At 46.5% G+C, this 14,573-nt stretch overlaps 1 protein-coding gene across 7 annotated transcripts in view; it reads left to right on the top strand.

Moving 5' to 3' along the window:
• rbm33a (RNA binding motif protein 33a) overlaps positions 1-14,573 on the top strand; it is a 44,806-nt gene that overhangs the window by 24,452 nt on the left and 5,781 nt on the right. The window contains exons 8-18 of one of the 7 annotated variants that reach the window (XM_084048893.1): positions 48-259; positions 1,614-1,992; positions 3,443-3,504; positions 6,049-6,178; positions 6,680-7,035; positions 7,744-7,989; positions 8,196-8,501; positions 8,991-9,770; positions 11,556-11,726; positions 12,649-12,849; positions 13,759-13,847. In XM_084048893.1, coding sequence (XP_083905019.1) covers positions 48-259; positions 1,614-1,992; positions 3,443-3,504; positions 6,049-6,178; positions 6,680-7,035; positions 7,744-7,989; positions 8,196-8,501; positions 8,991-9,770; positions 11,556-11,726; positions 12,649-12,849; positions 13,759-13,847 — 2,932 coding nt within the window. Of the gene's footprint in view, positions 1-47; positions 260-1,613; positions 1,993-3,442; positions 3,505-6,048; positions 6,179-6,679; positions 7,036-7,743; positions 7,990-8,195; positions 8,502-8,990; positions 9,771-11,555; positions 12,612-12,648; positions 12,850-13,758; positions 13,848-14,573 lie in introns of those variants that run through there. The other 6 variants (XM_084048894.1, XM_084048896.1, XM_084048897.1 and 3 more) reach the window with 6 other exon arrangements.

The raw sequence follows: 14,573 nt of genomic DNA on the forward strand, positions 1-14,573 counted from the left end.
TAAGGTTGATGCTTGAGTACTTCATGCTCCTGTTCTCTCATTGACAGAGCTCTCAGAGCAGGCCAAGGCCGACCTGATGCAATTTGAAGAGCAGGAAAGGCAGAAGAAACAGGAACGCTTCGGAGGCCGGGGGAGAGGATTCAGGGGAGGAAGAGGAGGCAGAGGAGGCTTCCCAGGGTTCGGGATGCTGGACTTCAGGGGCGGGCGAGGAAGAATGAATAACCAGAGGTTTCCAATGATGGGAAACATGGGCATGCAGGTAAATCACCCAGTTATGTCCTTGCAGTGGGTTTATTTCTACATATTACTTCTCCATAGCCCTTGTCCTCTATATCAGTGGTTCACAAAGTGGGGTTTGGGGACCCCCAGGGGTCCTTGAGGGGGTTCCAGGGTGTCCCTGGCTAAATTAAATAATAAGTCAAAATCATTTTAACCATTTTAAACGTATATACATCGGCTATTTAATGAGCTTGTATAGATGTCCTTGACATGAAAATGTTTGAGAACGTTTATATCTTGTACTGGCCTCTCCTGTGTGATCATTGCTCCTTACAGTGGGTTGCTTATTATGTGGATCTAACTATTATGTAAAAGAAAGACAATTTGTCCACGGCAGACTGCCGTGAACACCTGCTAAGGGGATAATCTATTGTTTTGCTACATGGCGTAATGCCACTGCTCTTAAAGATTAGCTGGAGTGAGCGCACCAGCTTCAGTGGATAAGATGATTTGAAATGGTTCTCCTCTGGGTTTACCTCATACCTTCTGTCAAGCATCAAAAATACAACAACGTATTTTCTCACTATGATTCTCAGCTCGACCTATGGCCATTTGCTTGTGGAAAAAAGTCAGTTAAACCACTCTTTACCTCCTTATCACTGTTGATATATGGATTATACCAAATCATTTGGCCGTATTCCATTTAGGCAGCATTATACCAAATTCAATTTGCTCTTTGCACAGGACTTCGTTTCTTGTGGGCTTGTATTGGTAGATATCTCTCCTAGCATATAATCCTTTCATTTACATTGCTCGTCAGTTCGTGCAAGGCCTTTCACTATCTGGGGAAGACAAAGTCACTTTTAAACCTGTGACCTACATAAATTGCTTTCTGATGAACCACTGGAAAGTCAAGGGATTTGTGAATGAGACTATGATTGTTTAATATTGCAGGACTTGTGAATCATTACGTTAAAGAATCTACATGCTGAGGAATACGCGCATTAAGCGCAATTTGTGTCAAAGTGACAATTTAGCGAGGCTAGAGAACAAGACTGCTCATGGTAGAAACGGTAGCCCCGATGATCTGTCTCTTATTCTCATTTGGTCCATTTAATTGCTTATTGCAAGCAGCAGCAAGTGGAAATAATGAAATAGGGCAATAATGATCAGCTCCAAGGGTATCCAGAACTTGAACGAATGCTATCAAGTGACATGGATAGAAATCCCTTTAATTAAGACAATTCTGTGCCTTCATTTATATGTTATTAGGGTTAGGGTTGGCATCTGCCTAAAGCATCCACGTTCGTAGTGTGAACTTACCTATTGAAATCCGATTGTTTTGAGAAAGTAATCCACCTTGACTATTTGTTTTTGACTCTCCACCCCATCAGCCCAGAATGCCTCTTCCCCGTCATCATCATCCTCCACACCACCAGCTGCAGCAGCACCATCACCACCAGCAGCACCACCAGCAGCACCACCAGCCATCGGGCCCCCGAGGGCCGCCGCCCTTCCAGGAGCACGGCGGCCCGCTGGCCCAGCAGCCCCTGCAGCCCCTCATGCCGCCGCCGCACATGGCTCACCGCTCGCCGCCGCCCCAGCCACGCCCCCAGATGGAGCAGCAGCCGCCGCCGCCGCGTATGATGAACTCTCCGCCACCCAACTTTGGCCAACATCACCCTCCTCAGCCCCCGCAGCCTCCACAATCCAAAAACATCCACATCAACCCCCACTTCAGAGGCCCCACGCCCACGTCCAGCCCCGCGCAAGGTAGATTGAAACGCCATCAGGCGTCTTAAATTGTAGTCTTTTCTTAAGGTGGGGGGCTTGTGTGTGAAGTGGGTTCTCGTTTAGTGGTATATGGAAGTAAGCGTGTTTTTGCCAGCTGTAAATTATTTTAGGGTCTTACGATCAGGGCGATTTGTTGCTCCGTAGAGGTACATGATGCCATTCCGGTTGGCAGTTATCCTCGCTCTACTCTGAAAGGTGTCTGGATTAGAATGTCATTTTCTTGTTTGGCTGAATGACACATGAATACGTCTCCCAGCCAGTAATGGGTTTATCCTCCTTTTTTTCCCTGGCAGCATCACCATTTCATTCCCTGAGATGGTTTTATCTGGCCTGTCTGTCCAGTTTACGATTGGAATTCTGTTAGCTCTGTGTGTGTGTGTGTGTGTGTGTGTGTGTGTGTGTGTGTGTGCGCATGTGTGTTACAGTGCTCTGTAGGGAGTGGGTGATTCATTTCTTGTGCTTTAGAAAAGACTTGCACTCGAAGATCAGGGCTATCCTTTAGTTATGATCAAATGCATGCCTGGCTATGATAGGCAAAAAAATAAATAAATAAAAGTACAAGCTGCGGGACAGAAATTTCAGTTCACTTGCATATTGTTGGTAGAACTGGATTGTGCCAAATGTTGCATGAGATTATCCTCTTTTTGGTGTCAAAACATGAATATGTAGCATTTTCACTTTTCCCATTCTGAATTCTAGCACAGAATGTGATTCTTCTAATTAGGGATGCAGCGGGTAAATGGTTCAACATGTACACGACAACACATGGCTATCCATTTAGGACTAATTAACCGATATTTTTTAAATAACTCATAAATATTATCAAACGTATGCACAGACAGTTAAAACAAAATGGTGTTTCTTCTTCTCCGGTAGATTTTTATTTTGTCAGTGTAAAATAGTGTGTGTCTCCTGGACGCATAGAGAGTGGGTTTAATGCAACCCTTTGGAATAATATGCGTCTTAGACACGGGACGCGTAGCTAACAACATCACTGCATATACCATACATTTGCTGTGTCCAAGGCTGGAGATGTGCACTGCACAAATGTTAATTTGTATAAATATGACGACACGCTACGATTTACCTTATTTAAACAATAACACGCCAAGTGTACACACGTTTACAAAAAAGTGCCCATCTCTCTACCTTTATCTCCTGAGCTATGTAACTGCTGTATAAAGATATGGCCAACCATGATTATTCATGCCTGTGTAACAGCCTTTAACACACAGTTGTCTAATGGACTCCCTCCTTCTTTTCATCTATTGCCTCTCTCTCTCTCTCAATCTTGCTCCTACCCCTCATTTTAATCTCGCTTTCTCTCTCTCTCACTCTCACGCTCACTCTCTCACCTGACCCTCATTTTAATCTCGCTCCCCCTCCTCCTTTTCTACCCCTCCACCCATCTCGTTCTCTCTCATTGCAGTGCCCTTGATGCCTCCTGCTCAGAGCCAGCCCAGACCTGCTGAGGGTCCTCAGAGGTTCCCTGTGAGTAGCAGCTGCTCCTCCACTCCCCCCCCCCCCCCTTTTTACTCCATCACATGGTTAGCGTGTGTCTCTTTTGTGAGGGCAATATCATTACGCCAATTAAGACCGCCCGCCCTGGCCAAAATACTGTTATAGCGAATCTGTAAACACCGATATGAGTATCTGCACAACTGGAAATGCTTGATAGGGACTTTAGAACGGGTGGACTTTTGGAGGTCGGGGGTTGCAGTGGCAGGGCTTACTTAGCAACTCTTCATGGATGGGCTGGGGTGCTCAGATATAATGGAATCCCGAAACCAAAATATGCGGCCAGCAAAATGTCACTTTCCGCAAATTTTAGTTTGTGCCTCAAAGCTGATATTTGGGACGCTGTTTTGAATGAATAAAATATGCCAGTGGTTGGTGGATCGATGTGGGGGCATCTTGCCTTATTTTTTTTGTACTACACATTCTGAAGGCCAAATTTCACGTCAAAGAAAAGGGGATTTTAACTCACCAGCTTGCCTGTAAAGAGGAGGTTCTTTATTTCAGCAACAAAGAAACCATGCAAGAGATGATGGGAATCCTTCTGAAGTGATTACTGCATCGGGGGAAAACGGGCTTGCCAGCCAGCCAGCCAAAGGGCCTTAAGTTACTCTGTCCTTCCAGCTAATGATACCCAGGCATCAGGTGGCGCTGGTGCTGACTGACATTTTCCTGGAAGGGGCATTTTATATGGATTTATGCAAATCAGCTATTGGAAAATAGCTGCATCCAATTGTGATTTGGGTGGATTTACAAACTCTGTCGACAAAAGAGCCAGGCTCTGATGTTGGTGTGTCTGTGTTTAAAATGAGAAAAAAGAAATTGCAATTTTATTCAGCTCTTCCAATTCTCTATATTGAGCTTCACCCAGTGCCTATTTCTCAGAAGCCAGTGATTGTGGATAGCACAGTTACAGAGAGCTGCCCCCCCATCCCCCCAAAGGAGGGTGTGAGGCGGGGCTTGGAGGGCAACAACTGGGCTGATGATGTGCACCATAGTGTTGGATTCCCCTGCTGTCAATCGAGTTTAGATGGCTGTTACCAAGGACACAATTTGAAATTCTGGTGACATACCACCCGGCAACATTCCATTTACCCCGGAGTACCAGATTACCCACGATTATCATACATTATCATCCCATCAAATTTAATTGTTAAAAAAGAAGTGCAAAATGGGGGTCATAGCCCCTAGTATGACCGCATTTAAATTTTTTTGCTGTTGGAGAATGGCCCTGAAATATTCATCTGGAAGCCAGTTGAAGTCAAGAATATGTAATACATTTTTATAGTGATATTCAGTCTAGCCACAAAATGGCTTCATAAAGACTACGCACACAAACACTTTTCTATACCATCTGGAAATACAATATTGATTATTTCCTATTCTTCTCCTTAGCCCTTTTAATTTTTCACCGGTGAGAAAAGTTACCATCTCTGCATACAGCACAGCGAACAATGAACTGCAAATAGTCCCTTGCAAGACCCTAAAACAAAATGGCACTTTTAATCCCCAAATTATATCCTCCATTGAATAGTTTGACATTTAGCCCCTGACTTCATTATATGACATTTGTCTTTGGCCACCGTTCCCCTTTGCTGAGAGCTATCACAGCATCAGTTACATATTGAACACCCCTCAGTCTGTTTATCAAGGATTAACAACCAGAGGATGAGCCATGTTATTTCAGAGGTATTATGTGGACACCAGAGCCCTCATTGCGCAAACCTGTCTGCATGACCTTTGTAGATACGTGCGATAGTGCCCACAATAACAGTGTGATCCCCTAGCAGTATAAAGCCCCTTTGATTAACTTTCTATTAAGCAACTTTTGAGACTTTGTGCCCCTCTAGCATTCAAACACATCTCCCTCTAAATACCGCCAGGCAGCGGTGGAATAAAGAAGGATTAAGCCTTGATAGGATCTTAAGTAATTTACAATGGGCTCAGAGGAGGTATCCAGCCCCATCTGTGGAAGTGCCACGTGTTGAATAGCAGGTTAATTTTTCAACACAGACGGATGTTTAAGTGAATAAAAGAGACGGTTATAAGGCAGATGCTAATTCCAAGGCGGGATTAAAGGGTTGTTATGTGGATTTTTTTTCCTCGGAAAGTAGACCGAAGAAGCGGGAGTGCGTGCATTGCGTGGAAAGCTCTTGAATGTGCAAAATGGTTGAAACAAAGGAGTGAAGGACTGATAATGTCTGAATGTATGAAAAGCCTCGTTTCCCTGTTAGATGCCCAGGCATTTAGAATTCCATACGAACAAAGCTCCACCTAGCATCAATTTTGCATTACTCACAAATTCATGCTCAAGGGTTTTTCAAATATTGGCACGCATATTGATGTTTACATGTGAAGATTCTGCATCATTTTTAATGACCCTAGCCATTCAATTACAAGCTCTCCCCCGTTCAATGCAATACTCAAGTCCAAATCCCCATTTTTCATTAGTTTAATTTGTTTGTGATTATGGCATTCCCACCACATGGCCTATAATTCATGAGTTCTGTGCGTTTCCAGGGACCTGGAGACTTCCAGCAGCACGTGCCTGATAATTTTGGCCAGCCTCAACGGCCCCCTCATCACATGGAACCCTTCAGGGGCCAGCAGCCCCCAGGCCCCCAGGAAAGGGAGCCCTTCTTTATTGGTGGTGAGTCTCACACCCAGCCCTGCTGTATCTGACGCACGCATACACACACACACACACACACACACACACACACACCACAGGTAGGCCCCATACCCAGCCCTGAAATGAGCTAAAAAAGCTCCCTCTTAGCATATTTAACCCTACTGGGCATCACCTCTGGCAGTTATACCTACAGGGTATGCTACTAGCGTTCTGGTGCCGCTCTATTAGCAGCACTCATGTTATATGCATGTGCACATACATACATGTGAATGAGCACTCAGAAGGCCACATTCGACATATATTCCCATTCTTTCCCACTCACTATAGAGTTAAGTACAGCACAAACGGTTGTTTACTTGATTCCTGTTGATAGAGACGTAGGTTTTCATGTCTCCTGCCTTAGAGAGGCAGCCGCTGACATGCTCACGACGACGGTTCAAAACTGCAAGAGTAATTTGACGTCTTTGTTGTGGTGGTGTCGTCGTCGTCGCTCACTTTCCCCTCCCGTTTCTCCTCCAGAGAGGAGCTTTCCAGGGCAGCAGCACATGTTTGACCACCAGGGCCCTGCCCCTCTGATGAACAGCGGCAACAACCCGCACCAGCAGCAGCTGCAAGGCCAGGGCCACATGGGCTTCGGCCAGCCGGGACAGTCCTTCAACCAGCCTGGCCAGGGCCTGCTCGGCATGTTCCAGAGAGAACCCCCTAGACCCAACCTCCCTCCCCAGGGCCACCAGGGGATGGCGGGCATGAATCAGCATGGCGGGCCCCCCGGCCAGCCCAGGCCCTTCATGGGCCCTCGTCAGCCCTTCAACCAACAGCAAGGGAACCCTTTTCCCCCTCCACAGCTCCCGTTTGGGATGCAGGTACGACTGAGAGTAAGTGATATTTACAAACAATAGGTGTACGTGTGTTGTGGATTTTTTTTTTGCATGAAGTGATTCTGAAGGTTTGCGGCATGTTTACGCACAACCGGCATGCTGTTTATTTATTTGTCTGTCCCTCCACTAATTGAACATGAATGCTCCAGCAAGCATATGTTAATTTATATCCGCTTACTGTGATATTTTCAATGCCATCCTCCCAATGCTGCCTCTTACAATTATTGCACACGGCAAACAATAAGCATCCTTTTTCTATTGTGAATTCATGAATTTCACTTCAGTTTGCTCTAGATTATTAAAATGGTGGAGAATAGAGTAATGAACACATAAATAAACCAAACTAGTTTTATATTCGTTGTTAGTCAAGCGTTGAGGAGGAAGAAGACTCATGTTTATTTGAGTCCCCCTTTTGAGGGCTGTTATGGAGACGCATAGACAAGAGCGCCCTCTAGTGACAGAGTCACTGTTATAATACTACTATGCGGCTATGTGAGGACACCCATTGGAGGTTAATTATATGCAGAGTATATACACTTGGAAGAATATTAAGAGTGGCTTTTATTGTGGTAGGAAACTGGGATATACCTAAACATTCTTAGGGGATTCAGCTTTGACTTAGGCTCATTTGGCTGTTATTCTTACTTTGACTTTTATTTATTTATATATTTATTTCTTTTCACTATTTTATTACGTCATTTGAAGGGCTTATTGCAGGGCCCTCCTCTCCCCCAGCTTCAACACCATGAACATCAGCCCATGCACCAACAGCAACAACATCATAGGCAGGACTTACCCCACCAGCACCAGCTAAACCCCAGTGAGCAGCGGCCCATGATGCACCACAGCCAGAACCCCTTCCATCAGCAGCAGCTGCACAGCAGCCCCAGGCAAATGACCCCCCGTCCCCAGAACGTCCAGCAGCGCAATGCCCCCATCAGACCAAGGATGGTGAGAGATTAACATGAACCATTTTCTGCTCAATGGTTTTACAATGTGCCGCTGAAATCGGTGCCTGACTTGACTTTCGCTCCGGTCTCTTCCGATTTCAGCGCATAAATCTCTCTGCATCATTTCTTTAGCCAAAATTAAGCCTAAGAAACATTGTGCTATTACAGATAAAGGCATATATTTTTTTATACTTCTCTGTGTTCCAGCAGAACCCTCCTGCCTCCAAGCAACAAATACAGATCCTCTCCCAGCGCAACAGCAACCTCAGAGAGCTCCCCGTTGCACCCGACAATACAAACATGAACAATGCCCGGCCCACCTCCGCCCCCAATTTCAGGCCGGTTGCCAAGGCAACACAAGGGGTGCGACCCGGGCAGAATGCTCCGTCGATGCCTGGCGGTGGCAGAGGAAGGGGCCAAGTTGCTGCCAAGACGACACCACAGCCAGGATTGGCGGGGAGGACAGTGGTTCGGAAGGAAATCCCAAGTGCTCAGTCCAACCCGAAGCCACAGGTCAGATTTTCAGCACCATCAAGATAAGGGGGGGGGGGGGGGGGGGGGCTCGATATATTTTCTGTACAGAGATTTTAGATTACTGTTTCAATTATTTTATTTTATTTTATTTTATTCAGTGATTCTCTGTGAATTTGAATTGAAATGTAGATGAGACTATGAGATTTACTGAATGTCCCCCCCCCCCACCCCACGAGTCTTCCGTGTTAAATTAATTCACTCTGAATTTAACATTGAATTAGTGAGCTCAGCCAAGCTCATTAGTGTGCTGAAGAGGTCTCCCGTTTTATTAATGGCCTAATCATAAGGTTATTAAAGACAGTGTTCAGTCCATTGGAAGGAGAAAAAAAAAACTAAGATCAATACCATCAGATATTTCTCTGGGGTTTCGACTCATTACAGCTGTGAGGGTCATGCCAATTGCTGCGGTTGTCCCGGTCCGAGGGGGACGCGCGGTGATGCTTTTCCATTTGTGTTTCTGTACGACAGGATCCTGATGAAGACGAGGAGACGCGGCAATACCGCATGAAGATCGAGGAGCAGAAGCGACTGAGGCAGGAGATCCTGAGGAAGAAGGAGATGAGGAGGCAGATGCAGGCGGGCCTCAGGAAGAAGGAGCTCCTGGAGAGACTCAACGCCCAGGCCGGCCCCCAGAGCCAAGGCCCGACTTCATCCCAGAATCAACCTCTGCAACAGCAGCAGCAGCAGCAACAACAACAACAACAACAATTTCAACAACAACAACTACATCAGCAGCAGCAGAACCGGCAGCCACCACCGCAGGCCCTACAGCAACAACAACAACAACAACACCATCATCAACAGCCACCACAGCACCAACCGCAGACACAGTTCCCCCCTAGACCCCAACAATCACAAATATACGCGGGCACCACCTTCGCCCCCAACGGCACGCCTCAGGCTGCTTCCCCGGCTCGTCCCAACGTCAAGGCACGGCTGCAGATGGGAAGGGGAGGCCTGCAGCAGCAACAAAGCCCTAGGCCTGGTCCCAACCAGGCGTTTGTGCAACAGCAGCAGCAGAGACAGACCATTGCTCCACAGAACTTAAACAGGCCCGGTGGTCAGATCCAACAGCCCCAGGCTGGTCAAAGGATCATGCCCATCCAGGGAGTCCCTGGCGTCGTCCAGGGTCAAACACTGGGTCTCAAGCCTGGGGTAAAAAGGACTGTGATGCAACGAGCCAAGAGTGCTGCTGCTGAGTGCCCGCAGGTCCCACAAAAAGTCAGAGTGGTCAAACTTTCAGGATCGGTGAGATTCTTTTCGTTATTTCAAACTTTCATTTATTCATTGTTTTTGTTTCGTTTTCCTCTCAAAAAAGTTGCTGTCGTAATATATATGAACCAACCGCCATAATGTTCTTTTTTCTTCTTCTTTTTTTTTAAAGTTTTAAATGCCAATGATTGCCCTTCCTGGAATGACATGTTGTGATGTCTGTGTCATTTTGGCAAAAATTGATCCATAAAGTGTACCAGGAACCGAGATACCTTAACACACATCTTACCTTTAGAACCCAGAAAGGCAGCAGTCATTAAAGTGAGCCACATGACATTTATCTATAGCGTTGGGGACATTGTATCACTGCTCTTAAAGGTTGACGTCCTTTTTTTTTTTGCTTTTAAGGGCAGCACGCTACCCTCTTAAAGACAATCGAAGTGAAACGGGCATCGCGGCAACACAGATTCCATCCACAATTGTGCTCGCGCTGTTGCCGCTGGTTGATTAGTCACCACCGCGGCCTTAATTACACATTAATCTCCACAAGAAAAATCCCCTACAAAAGGCATGCATGTAAAACATTCATACTTGTCATTGATGAGGCACGTTGCGGTGAGATGTGATAGTATTTTGGAATAAGCCGCTTTTCCAACTCCATCCCAGAGGATCAAGCGGCAAAGCCAGAATTGCATGCTCACTGCAGATGAAGATAACTGGGTGTCTGGGTGCATTAATGGAAACCTGTGCCGAGCTATCTGATGTGCTGCATCTCAGGGAAGGAGGGGGCGGGTGGATGGATGCGGGGGTGGGGCTGGGGATTGGAGGTGGAGAGATTAAGATGGATATGGAGAGAGAGAGAATGAGAGCTAAGGCCTGTAGATTCTCCCCAGATGCTCCTCTCGTATGCATTGTTCTGCTGTCATCGACGGCAGTCTGACAATGTTATCTCCTCTCTACTTTTCCGTCTCTCTGCCTCTATCTCTGTTTGTATGTCCCTCTACCGCCCATCTCTCTCTCACTCCATCAGCCTGTCTCTCAAGTGCGAGCCTGAACACAAAGGCACGTAAATCAAAGATCCAAGTAATTAATCTTTTCTAACGTGGTTTGGATGGGGGGATGCCACCATAAATACCTGTGTTAAGAAAGTTGCCACTTTTGTAGGGATTTGGATTTGTATAGCTTAGGCACACAGATAAGGGCCAAATTACATTTTCATCAGGAATAATACAAAGCAACGCAAGGCTCGAAAAGCTGGTGCGGTTGGAAAAGGGAGCTGTGGGGGGAACGGACAAGGGGCCGTGAGGTGGGGGTACAACACATCAAGTCTCTGTTCCAGTGTAATTCAGCTTAGCATTTGATGGGCGCAATCAGGAGCTGTGATTTCTATAGAAGGGATTAATCCATTTACTCCCGACTGGGGACAGGTCAGAGATATGCCCCCCCCCCCACTCCCGTATTGATCTGTCACATCTCTCTGCAGAGGGAGGAGGAGGAGGAGAGACGACCTTCAATTCCTCCCCATGTGTGTCAACACAGCCGAGTCTGTGACTTTATTTGATAATGAGACCATCACCTTGTTGGGATGATCCCTCATTCTTTCCCTCCATCTTTTCTGTGGACTGTCGCAGACGATCTGATAGGGATCCAACTCAAAGTGCCACCGTGAATATGGCCTCCTGTATCACCTTCTGTATTGTCCATAAAATATGACACTTTAGCTAAATTGCTATTGTGACTATGACGTGATGTGATGAGACGCAGGTTAGATTGATGATTCAGATGCTTAAACTGGGTCTTGTCCTTTTGTCATCGTTCTAGGACGGCAGCGGTCCAGCGCAGCAGCAGCAACAGGGCATCCGGGTGATACCTCAGCTCACCCCAGGGCCACAGAGGAAGGTCACACTGCCGGTGCAGCAGCAGCACCAAGGCCCGGCCCTGACGGCCCAAGCCGGCCAAGGGACCACAAGCGGCAACCCTCAACACAACAGAGTACGTCACAGACAGATAGACAGACAGCTACCTGGGACCGGCGGCGGGGGTGAAACCCTCTCCTTTACACCGGTCACCTGCGAAAACCCCTGTCCAGCACCCCGCAAGCAGTAAAAGGCAGTTTTAAATTGAGAGACTGAGAGATTGAAATGCCCCCCCAAAGTTCTGTGTGTGTGTTCAGCAGACATCCCAATCGAGTGGCGGCGGTAATAAGACAGGACAGTGAGCCAGGTGCCGTAGTATTGACAAGCTGGGAGTGCTGAGGAACACGGGGCGCTACAACCCCGGGCTCCCCTGGTCTCTCTGCACGCCTGTCACCAGCAGGCTGCTGTCAGAGCCCCGCCACACCGCCTGACACTGACGGGGAGAGGCAGCCACCAGAACACGCTCTCTCTCTCTCTCTCTCTCATACATTCTGCCCCTACAACCCCCCCACACACACACACACACACACACACACACTTCTCTATTTCTATATCTCTCTTCTCTCTCTGCCTCTTCTCCTCTCAGGGTATCTCCCTCCCTCCCTCCTCGTCCTCCTCTGTGGCTCCAGAAACACACCTCTCAGTCACTCCGCTCATGGGGCTCGCTCATGCGGCTCGCGCCAGCGGCGGCAACGCTGTATGTAGGAATATGATAAGTCAATCAAGTGAACCCTGGAGGTGTCTGAATAAGCCCGCATGAACATTTCTATTTAAAATTTTCATTTGTGCTGGTAAACAGTAGAGCCTTGTAGACGTGTCACACACGTCTTCTCCACACAGCTGCGCTAACACGGGATTAACACCTCAACTTTTCCTACATAAGCAACGGGGTTTAATCCACCTTTCCGACCCACCCCCCTTCTCACTTTTCTACCTCTCCCATTCCCTTTTTTTTCTGCTCACCTCTGTTGGCTTCTTGGCTTGGGTTTTGCGCACAGGTGGTGGTTCCGAGCCGGGGCCGCGGTAGAGGAGGCGTGGGGCCGGGTGCTGCTCAGCTGGGCAGAGGACGCCCGATGGCCACCAGACAGGCCCAGAGGGTCCCGGAGAGCCAGCCCTGCACGGTGTCCATAGAGGGCCTCTCCTCATCCACCACCGACACGCAGCTGAAGAACCTTCTCAACTCCATTGGTCCTTTACAGGTGAGCGCTCCATAGAGGGTTTATGTTTTCACTTTTTTCCCCCCTGAGATTTTATTGTAATTTTACATGTTTTTCCATATATGACACTTATACAAATAACCAAAAGCAATACTGCACACACACAAAACCAAAACAACATCAGCTGAAAAAGAAAAGCGTGAACCTCCTCCCTGCCACATTTGGATTGGCTTGAATATATAAATGTGAGATGGGAAACAGTTTGGATAAAAGTGTAAAATAAATAAATGTTGGGTCAATACATTCAGTTTCATGCCGATAATCAAAGGATCATAAGCATTGCTTTTGCAAACATTAGGATCTGTCATTACAGATTGTTAGCAGTAGTGTTATGGCTCATACACTAGCAAGATGATGTATATCCATACAATCTGTGAACCTGCCCCTGATATTGTTTAGGTTTCCTTATCATGGTGATGAACATAATTTATTTTTTGGAATACAAGCAAGCAGCCATTTATGATACATCCACCTGTCCCTACTTGGCAGTCCTTCATCCAGTTCCAATTACGTGCAATGCCTTTGTTAGCTGTCTCAAGAGCTATTCTAATAAAAGCTCATTTGCTGCCTCAACCATTGATTAAGGATGTTCCCACAATAACGCATACGAGGACATACAATGTTTCCACCCGACAGCGAATGATATACACTGTACCTAACCACAGTTTTTAAGCCTTTTTGTAAAGGCAAGGGTTCTGTCGTCTTCACACACTGGCAGATTCATAGCACATGGAATGAAATGCATCTACTGTGATCATGTAGCACCCCCTGTGTGATACTTTTAATATTGCAGCCTCTTTCTGTTCACCACCCCCACTCCCTCTTGTGGTGGATGCCAGACTTTTTAATGTTGGTGTCAAATTTAATGGTTGTCCCTCCCCACATTTTTAGATGTTCAAAATGCTGCCCCAGCAGAGGAAAGCCGTTGCTAGATTCTCCAGCGCCAAGCATGCCTCCAGTTTCCAGATGAGCTTCCACAGGTAACCGTTTCACCATCATTGCTCATCTCGGTTTGGCAAAATAATTATATTATCACGTTACGAGTTACAAGACGGTGGTAGTATAACCAGAATAATACACACCTGAAAGCACAGCATGGACGGATATTGCTGACATGATAAGGAGAGTCTGATAGCTGCTCAGCTGCCTCTCGTTCTGTGGTCATGATGCTCGACCATGACAGCAAATCATAATTCTCTAAAGCAGCACTATGTAACTTTTTAACTATAGCATATTATGCCCCACAAAATTATGTTTAACCCATTGAGACCTGAAGCCGATTCTACATGTCTCCTAAATCTCAACAGTTTTCTGAAAAACGTATGTTTCTATATCAGTGGTGCTCAATCGTTTTCATGTCAACGACCCCCAAAATCATATGTATTTGGCCGCGGACCCCCATCAAAATATTTTGTTCCAGGGACCCCCAGCAGCAACGATTTGAGTTAAAAATGTTCGCTTTAAAAATATATATATTCAAAGATTTGCACACATTTTCACGATTTTTCAAAAATAGCAGATCTACAAGCTCGTAGACGCGCTATGAGCTTGTATATCTGCTATTTTTGAATAGCCCAAAGTGTAAAATAATGCTTTTTAGCTCAAATCTAAAAATGACACAGTTCCAGGTCTCAATGGGTTAAGCAATAACAATCATCCTTCCATAAATGTATAGACTCAGGGGGGGTCCCTGTTAGGGGCTTGAC

This window comes from Gymnoscopelus microlampas (assembly GCF_963454915.1).
Source record: "Gymnoscopelus microlampas genome assembly, chromosome: 22".
In the NCBI taxonomy this organism is placed as follows: domain Eukaryota; kingdom Metazoa; phylum Chordata; class Actinopteri; order Myctophiformes; family Myctophidae; genus Gymnoscopelus; species Gymnoscopelus microlampas.